The sequence below is a fragment of the Staurois parvus genome, unplaced genomic scaffold (genome assembly GCF_062004578.1).
Source record: "Staurois parvus isolate SC_StPar_1 unplaced genomic scaffold, SC_StPar_1.0 ptg000874l, whole genome shotgun sequence".
NCBI classification, from domain to species: domain Eukaryota; kingdom Metazoa; phylum Chordata; class Amphibia; order Anura; family Ranidae; genus Staurois; species Staurois parvus.
Genome location: NW_028318670.1, coordinates 40,414 through 49,675, shown reverse-complemented (window position 1 = coordinate 49,675; position 9,262 = coordinate 40,414). Strand labels below are relative to the sequence as shown.

The window sequence follows — 9,262 nt, the reverse complement described above, 5'->3', positions numbered from 1 at the left end:
TCCAGGTATGGCCTCATGCTACCAGTAGTGACACTGACCCTAGCCAAATGCAAAGCGAGTGAAAAAGTCAGAAAAGATAGAGGGAAAAAATGTCAGTGGCCTCCACCTGTAAAACCATTCCTGTTTTGGGGGTGGTCTCATTGTTGCCCATCTAGTGCACTTGTTGTTAATTTCATTAACACCAAAGCAGCTGAAACTGATGAACAACCCCCTCTGCTACTTACCTGACCAGATCAATATGCCAGGAGTAATGGACTTGATGACAGACTCAGATTACAGAGTCTTCCTTTCATTTTTTTGGAGCCATGTATTTACCAGGCAGGGAGGGTTCTGTACATCATCACTCTGTGGAGTAGGGAGCCATCTATTGGGCATTCACTGCAATTGCACCCTTTCTGTATTTTTTTATCAATAAATAACAGGAAATGGCTATGCTTGTTAAAAATAAAGCTTTCCCATCTACCACTGCAGTTCTAGTTTAGCTTCCAGCAGAACACACCAGTGAAGGCCTCCTTTCTCCCTTTATTAATATTATTTATTACTTCAGGTACTTATAGCGCTGTCAATTTACTCAGCGCTTTACATATACAGTCATGGCCGAAATTGTTGGCACCCTTGATATTTCTCCAGGAAATCATGTATTTCTCACGAAACGTATTGCATTAACACATGTTTTGCTATACACATGTTTATTCCCTTTGTGTGTATTGGGACAAAACAAAAAAAGGGAGGAAAGAAAGCAAATTCGACATAATGTCACACAAACCTCCAAAAATGGGCTGGACAAAAGTATTGGCACCCTTTCACAACTGCGGATAAATAAGAATGTTACAAGCATGTGATGCTCCTGTAAACTCACCTGGGGCAAGTAACAGGTGTGGGCAATATAGAAATCACACCTGAAAGCAGATAAAAAGGAGAGACGTTCACTTAACCTTTGCATTGTGTGTCTGTCTGTGCCACACTAAGCATGGACAACAGAAAGAGGAGACGAGAACTGTCTGAGGACCTGAGAACCAAAATTGTGGCAAAATATCAACAATCTCAAGGTTACAAGTCCATCTCCAGAGAACTAGATTTGCCTTTGTCCACAGTGCGCAACATTATCAAGAAGTTTGCAACCCATGGCACTGTAGCTAATCTCCCTGGTCGTGGACGGATGAGGAAAATTGATGAAAGATTGCAACGCAGAATAGTCCGGATGGTGGATAAGCAGCCCCAAACATGTTCCAAAGACATTCAAGCTGTCCTGCAGGCTCAGGGAGCATCAGTGTCAGCGCGAACTATCCGTCGACATTTAAATGAAATGAAACGCTATGGCAGGAGACCCAGGAGGACCCCACTGCTGACACAGAGACATAAAAAAGCAAGACTACAGTTTGCCAAAATGTACTTGAGTAAGCCAAAAGCCTTCTGGGAAAACGTCTTGTGGACAGATGAGACCAAGATAGAGCTTTTCGGTAAAGCACATCATTCTACTGTTTACCGAAAACGGAATGAGGCCTACAAAGAACAAAACACAGTACCTACGGTAAAATATGGTGGAGGTTCAATGATGTTTTGGGGTTGTTTTGCTGCCTCTGGCACTGGGTGCCTTGACTGTGTGCAAGGCATCATGAAATCTGAGGATTACCAAAGGATTTTGGGTCGCACTGTAGGGCCCAGTGTCAGAAAGCTGGGTTTGCGTCCAAGATCCTGGGTCTTCCAGCAGGACAATGACCCCAAACATACGTCAAAAAGCACTCAGAAATGGATGGCAAAGAAGCGCTGGAGAGTTCTGAAGTGGCCAGCAATGAGCCCAGATCTAAATCCCATTGAACACCTGTGGAGAGATCTTAAAATTGCTGTTGGGAAAAGGTGTCCTTCCAATAAGAGAGACCTGGAGCTGTTTGCAAAGGAAGAGTGGTCCAAAATTCCGGGTGAGAGGTGTCAGAAGCTTATTGATGGTTATAGGAAGCGACTGATTTCAGTTATGTTTTCCAAAGGGTGTGCAACCAAATATTAAGTTAAGGGTGCCAATACTTTTGTCCAGCCCATTTTTGGGGTTTTGTGTGACATTATGTCATATTTGCTTTTCTGCCTCTGTTTTATATTTGTTCCAATACATACAAAGGGAATAAACATGTGTATAGCAAAACATGTGTTAATGCAATACCTTTTTTGTGTGAAATACTTGATTTTCAGGAAAAATATCAAGGGTGCCAACAATTTCGGCCATGACTGTATATTGTACATTCACATCAGTCCCTAACCCTCAAGGAGTGTACAATCTAAGGTCCCTAACTCACATTCATATACTAGGGACAATTTAGACAGGAGCCAATTCACCTAGCAGCATGTTTTTGGAGTGTGGGAGGAAACCCACGCAGGCACAGGGAGAACATGCAAACTCCAGGCAGGTGGTGTCATGGTTGGGATTTGAACCAACAACCCGAGGACTGCCAGGCGGAAGTGCTAACCATTTAGCCACTGTGCTGCCCTTTGATACATAAATGCCTGTAAGCTTATTCATTGTGTTTGTTAAAGTCACGTGTATATCTAGATCGCATTTAAATATATTTAAAGTGATTTGTAGGTAGCGGTTTGCAAGAAATGTGTTCATTGTATGCATTTGTGAGAGACGTATCTACAAGCATATTGTAACTTCAGTTTATGTGATTGTATTGCAGTTTTACAGAATTATTCACAGAAGTAAATTCAGTTTTGGAATGAAACACAAACACTGCTTCTGTCAGTTTTGTTCGCTAACCTTTATTAGGATAGCACGCTCAGCTTCCTCTAGTGTCCATAATATGGTATTATCTTCCACCACAAAATGTGCTCAGCAAATGACAGGTGAGGACGCCATTTTTATTCCTCTCCTGCTATCAATGGCCAACCCGGTCCCACACTTCATCCACGTCTTTGGTGACCTCTGACCTCCTTATGAACGGTTTCTTCCATGATGAAGATCAGCTTCTTCCCCACATGAGAGCTGGGATGTCCAGCAACATTCATCTAGAAGACATTTCCCGCACTCAAGGCACTAATACACCTCCAGGGTTTGTGGGACCCCAGGAAGACATGACTTCAGTGAGGAACATTTCCCTCAGTCAGGACAGGAACGTGACTTCTCCCCCGTGTGAGATCTCTGATGTCTGGAAATACTCGACTTCTCTGAAAAACATTTCCCACACTCAGGTCTTCAGGGAGGAAAATTTCCCTCAATCAGACCAGGAAAGTTTGTTCTCCTCCGTATCCAATCTCAGATGACTGTAAGCAGAGGACTTCTGTGATTGACCATTCTCATCTTGAAGACATGAATTCTCCGTGTGAGTGCTCTGATGTGTGGTAAGAGAGTATTTCTTTGAAAAACATTTCTGGCATTTAGGGCAGGAATACGGCTTGTCACCTGTGTGAGACAGTTGGTGGCTAATAAAACTGGGCTTGTGTGAAAAACATTTCCCGCACTCAGGGCAGAAATATGGATTTTCGCCCGTGTGAGTCCTTTGGTGGATGTTCAGACTGGACTTGTATGAAAAACATTTCCCGCACAGGGAGCAACAATACGGCTTTTCCCCCGTGTGAGATCTCTGATGTATGTAAAGACTGGACTTGTCTAAAAAAAATTTCCCACACTCTGAACAGGAATGTGGCTTTTGCCCCATGTGAGACCATTGGTGTCTGCTGAGAGTAGATTTCTTTGAAAAAAGTTTCCCACACTCAGAACAAGAAAACGGTGTTTCCCCTGTGTGGGATCTCTGGTGTTTGACAAGGTATGATATTTGTACAAAACATTTCCCGCAGTCAGAACAGGAATGAAGCTTCTCCCTTGTGTGAGATCGCTGATGAGTGTAAAGATTGGACTTATCTGAAAAACATTTCCCGCACTTAGCACAGGAAAACGGCTTCTCTCCAGTGTGAGATGTCTGATGTCGGGAAAGAATGGATTTATTTGAAAAACATTTCCCGCACTCAGGATAGGCATGTGGCTTCTCTCCTGTGTGAGATCTTTTATGCTCATTAAGATTGAATTTAGAATGGAAACATTTCCCGCACTCAGGACAGGGAAACCTCCTATTTGTTGGAAGGCCGGCCCGGTCCTGCAAAGTCTGAGGTTCCTCAGGATACGAGGAATCCGATGGTCCATCTACACTGGGTGGTGCCGGATGGACATTGGAGGGAGCCAGATTTTCTCCTGGACTATACTGTGTGATGTCCTCATCTTCTACTTTCCAGTCTGGAGACAAAGTGAGACAATCCTCGGAGGTTTTCCTCATCTCTCGGCCATGGACTAAAATACAAAGACAAAGAGGATTACTAGACAGGAGCTGATTGGTTCCCCCAAACCAGGACTCCGCCCACATCATGCAGCTTGGTCTCTGAGGAGATTACAAGGTGAATGGTTCCTCCTGAGATCCAGGCTCTTGTCAGACAGAGAGAGATTCAATGAGAACTTTATCATCTGGACCAATCAGTGAGCAGTATGGGTGGAGGAATAGATTTAGTGTTCATGACCCACCTGTGCTGATCTCTGTAGGAGTGTCCTCCTCTATAAATGTCCCCGTTATTCCATCCTCCTCCATAGACTGCTGATCATCCCTCACATACGCCTCTTCTTCTTCTGATTTCACCTCAAATTCTATATCGATTGGATCTCCACTCTACATCATGAGAAGGAGAGGAAATATCATCTGTAAGATAGAAGATTTATTATTTTGACATCACATAGAAAATCCGGACATTGTCTCCATGAGTCCATGTTCTAGATTCTCCGTTCCACCAACCTTGTAATAGTGAGGGATGGTGTGATCTTCCTGTGTGGAATCCCGGGAATCCAGAGGACGGGGACATCTCTCTGGTGGGTTCCCATGGCTGGATCCATGTACCTGATGATGGTGAGGGATGGTGTGACCTTCCTGTGTGGAGTCCCGGGAATCCAGAGGACGGGGACATCTCTCTGGTGGGTTCCTGGTATTAGGTGGCTTCATCATATCCTTGTGTCCTTCTGAAAAATCCTCCATCACTTCATACTCCTCATCCTCCTCTTTATACTCTTCTTTTACGACAATTTTATATTGCCCGAGGATTCCACTCTGAATATTCAAAAGGATATTCAATGTATTGTAACTCCATGGAGAAATTGACAGTGACACCCTGACACCTTATAGGAACCTGACACACACAATGATACAGTCACCATCCAGACACATCCCTTGTCTGTTACTGGAGAATGTCCCAGAATTCCCGGCACCGCTCACCTCTCCTGTCAGCAGCTCCATCATCTTCTTGGTGACTTCTAGAATCTTCTCCATGTTGGGTCTCTCATGGTTTAGGGAGTCACATGGAGGCACTGTGATGGTCATATGATCACCTGACTTCAGAAGAGGAAATCTCTGTATTGGGAAACCAATAGGAACATCATGTTAGACTCCCAGAATCCTCCTCACCTCTCCGCTCAGGTCTGTGTTTTATTAATAGAGATAAGAGTGATGTCATGTGACCTCCCAGAATCCTCCTCACCTCTCCGGTCAGCAGGTAGATGATCTCCAGGGTGAGGTTTAGTATCCTCTTAGTCATGTGACTCCGGTCCTCCTCCATCCTCATTGGTCATGTGATCTATACAGGTTTCCTGTAGACCAATAATTGATAACAGAGAATGATCTGGACTGTACTGGTTGTACAATACTAGGATGGGGGGGAAGGGGGATAATATGAGGGTCTCTATCATGGAGGAACAGACCCCACTAGGATTACATACAGAGGAACATTCTTGATCCACCATCATGGAAATACGATTAAGATTCTTCTTCTGTCTAAATGACCCCCCCATCCCCTGATAGAAGTGGTATAATCCATTAATATAGACTAAGGAGGTGAGAAGGTGATTGGTGGGAAAGGTGACATCTCCACACTGAGGAGAATGTTCCAGCCCCAGAAGTGGGGGAATTTTCTGTCCCTGAAGGGGTTAATCTGGGTTCCCACACTATATATATGTCTGTATCATCATCTGCAGACGTCACAGTGACTATGGAGGAAGAGGATGGACATGACGGTGGAGAAAGAGGACGGACGTGACGGTGGGGGAAGAGAACGGACGTGACGGTGGAGGAAGAGGACGGGCGTGACAGGGGGTTACTGGGTGTAAATATAATATCAGATCTTATTACCTCCTCTGCTGCCACTTCCAGCAATGTCTCCTCTCTACTTCCTCCCAACTCGCCTCTCACCAGCAACTTCCCAGTTATACCTGACATCACTTCCTGTCTGTAGCTGACATCACTTCCTGTCTTCCAGAGACTTCCTATCTGGGTAGAAGTGAGATCCCCACCTTGTGGAGCTCAGAGGAACTGCAGCCCCAAGAACCGTCTGGTAGTGTGACCCCGGCCTTGTGCTGGGTGTGTATGGACTGTATGTCTTCATAGAGGGGTCAACTCCACTCCCACCAAGGGGGACAGAAATATAGGCTGGACTAGGCAGTCATTTCTCAGACAGGGTTCCTCCAAAGGGTTCTAGGTTTCCTCCAGCAATGAACAATTTCTGTTTCTCAGTAACAACTGACATCAATGATCTGTAAGGGGGGCAGACTTCCCACTGATGACGATGTAGGAATGTCCTTCCCCCACTGATATAAGGGGGTCCTTCTCCCATTGGTCACCAATGTAAGGGACCACTACACTGACCACTGGTATAAGTGGGTCCTTCTCCCATCGGTCACCAATGTAAGGGACCACTACACTGACATAAGGAGTTCTTTCTCCTTTGGGTCACAAACCCCCACCACATTTCCCAGGTCCTGTTATCCCACTCGTGGGCCTGGCACCGGCTTGGTAGATGTTGCCATGCAGAGGGGTGGGAGATCAGTGAACAGCAGATCTAACAGACCCGTGATGTCTCATTAAAGATATGACACAACAACATCCTATCATGTTGGAGGATATTTAAGTGAAAGTTTTCTGCACACTTTTGAGCCCTTATGTGAATGCATGTGTCATGGCTGCTTATATACAGTGGTGAAAACAATGATTTGATCCCCTGCAGATTGTGTAGGTTCACCCACTTACACAGAAATGAAGGGTCTGTAATTGTTATCATCGGTGTATACAAATGATAGAGGTAGAATATCAACCAACAATCCAGAAACAACACGATACAAATGTTATAAATGGAGTTGCAGTTCAGGGAGTACAATAAGTATTTGATCCCCAAACAAAACATGACTTCGTACTTGGTGGAGGAACCCTTGTTGGTGAGCACAGAGGTGAGATGTTCCTTGTACTTTGTGGAGGAACCCTTGTTGGTGAGCACAGAGGTGAGATGTTCCTTGTACTTTGTGGAGGAACCCTTGTTGGCGAGCACAGAGGTGAGACATTTCTTGTACTTTGTGGAGGAACCCTTGTTGGCGAGCACAGAGGTGAGACGTTCCTTGTAGTTGGTGGAGGAACCCTTGTTGGCTAGCACAGAGGTGAGACGTTTCTTGTAGTTGGTGGAGGAACCCTTGTTGGCGAGCACAGAGGTGAGACGTTTCTTGTAGTTGGTGGAGGAACCCTTGTTGGTGAGCACAGAGGTGAGACGTTTCTTGTAGTTGGTGGAGGAACCCTTGTTGGCGAGCACAGAGGTGAGACGTTCCTTGTAGTTGATAAAATCAAAACCACTTACTAAATAAATAAATAAATTATATAAATACAATTCCCCACAGCACCATCAACACCTTCACCCCAAAAGATGTGTAAAATTAATAAAGAGAAAATGCTATACAATAAATCCTCAGTAATAGATAAAAATGTGAAGTCCAAACCCTATGGCCCTGATTCACTATTGGGCGTGGGCGCATATTTATGGGCTTAAGCCCAATTTTCATGGGCGTCCGTCATTTTTTACCCTGCAACCTAATTCACTATTGAACAGAGCCCATAAGCAGATGCCCAATCTAATTCACAAAAAGACACACGCCCGAAATCAGACTCACAAAACAGACTTGCTAAGAAGCACGTCTAAAACCATGAAAAATCACTGCAGAGACATGTTCACTTAGAAATTTGCTTTGCCAAATATCAGGACTTCACTTTAAACAATATCTGCTATTTCCAAAAAAATTAAAAATGTGTTAAAAATCGTTTTTTTCAAGGAAATCGACACAGTAAAAATCTAGAAGCCCGTGCAGTGTCTTTGGCAGATACAACTGAGCATGTGCAGAACACATTTTAGACCTCTGCCATGGGCGTTTGCTTTTTAGCCACTGACTAATAGTGAATCTTACTGTGGATTCCTCTGACAGCCGGCACTCGGTCGTGACTATTGTGTTTAATAAACAGCACTCGGCATATCTTCATGTAATCTAATTAGATTTCCTTAGTTCTAGTGATTCTATTTTTGTTTCTTATCCTTTATAATTATTTCTGTAATGATTTTACTTATTTCAAAGGTCTAGATAATATTTATTTTGACAGCTGAATGTAAAAATAAAGGTCCACAATAAAAAAAAAAAAAAAAAACAGCGTGGGTCCCCCCTCTCATCCTTACCAAGCCCTTCAGGTCTGGTATGGATATTAAGGGGGAACTCCACGCTGAAATTTAAAAAAAAAAACAGCGTGGGTCCCCCTCAATATCCATACCAGACCCTTATCCGAGCATGCAGCCCGGCAGGTCAGGAAAGGGGGGGGGACGAGCGAGCGCCCCCCCCCTCCTGAACCATACCAGGCCACATGCCCTCAACATGGGGGGGTGCTTTGAGGCAGGGGGGCTCCCCCCCCAAAGCACCTTGTCCCCATGTTGATGAGGACAAGGGCCTCTTCCCCACAACCCTGGCCGGTGGTTGTGGGGGTCTGCGGGCGGGGGGCTTATCAGAATCTGGAAGCCCCCTTTAACAAGGGGGCCCCCAGATCCCGGCCCCCCCCCCTACGTGAAGGAGTCTGCGGTAGATGCTCCCGCAGACTCCTTCACAAAAAAAAAAAGTGTGGTGTAAAAAAAACACAGTACAGGGTCTTTGACAAGTCCTTTATTAAAACAATGTCCCCCGAAGTAGATCCAACGTCAATCACGGCGGCGGCGGCAGGGACCCGAAAAAAGAAAAAAAAAAAAAGGTTCCGCTCCGTCGGAGGCTTCCAGCCTTGTGAAGAAGAGGCTAGCTGACAGTTCTTATATAGGTATGGGGCGGGACCCACGCTGTTTTTTTTATTATTTATTTAATTCACGGAAATAATTTAAAATTCAGCTGTCAGTGGGAAACCCCGATGACAGCTGAAACATTCCTTCTGTCCCTGCAGAGAGCTCCGCTATTATA

The 9,262-nt window shown here is 44.8% G+C and overlaps 1 protein-coding gene across 2 annotated transcripts; it reads right to left on the bottom strand.

Moving 5' to 3' along the window:
* Positions 1–2,726: 2,726 nt before the first annotated feature.
* Positions 2,727–5,785, bottom strand: LOC149443103 (uncharacterized). 2 transcript variants are annotated; one of them, XM_089655869.1, is made up of 5 exons: positions 5,503–5,785; positions 5,241–5,375; positions 4,767–5,075; positions 4,502–4,643; positions 2,727–4,273 (listed from the first exon to the last, which is right to left on the bottom strand). In XM_089655869.1, the coding sequence occupies exons 1-5, from the start codon at positions 5,584–5,586 to the stop codon at positions 3,204–3,206; spliced, it is 1,740 nt and encodes a 579-aa protein (XP_089511995.1). In that variant the 5' UTR covers positions 5,587–5,785; the 3' UTR covers positions 2,727–3,203. The 2 variants fall into 2 exon arrangements, with proteins under 2 accessions (XP_089511995.1, XP_089511996.1); XM_089655870.1 differs by having other exon boundaries at positions 4,767–5,154; positions 5,503–5,778.
* Between the last annotated feature and the right edge of the window lie 3,477 nt (positions 5,786–9,262).

Coding starts and splice junctions, on each gene's coding strand:
- LOC149443103 (XM_089655869.1), bottom strand. CDS start 5,586: ATGAGGATGGAGGAGGACCGGAGTCACATGACTAAGAGGATACTAAAC. Junction 5,376..5,502: donor TCTACCTGCTGACCGGAGAG/GTGAGGAGGATT, acceptor TTCCCAATACAG/AGATTTCCTCTTCTGAAGTC. Junction 4,644..4,766: donor CCATCCCTCACTATTACAAG/GTTGGTGGAACG, acceptor CTCATGATGTAG/AGTGGAGATCCAATCGATAT.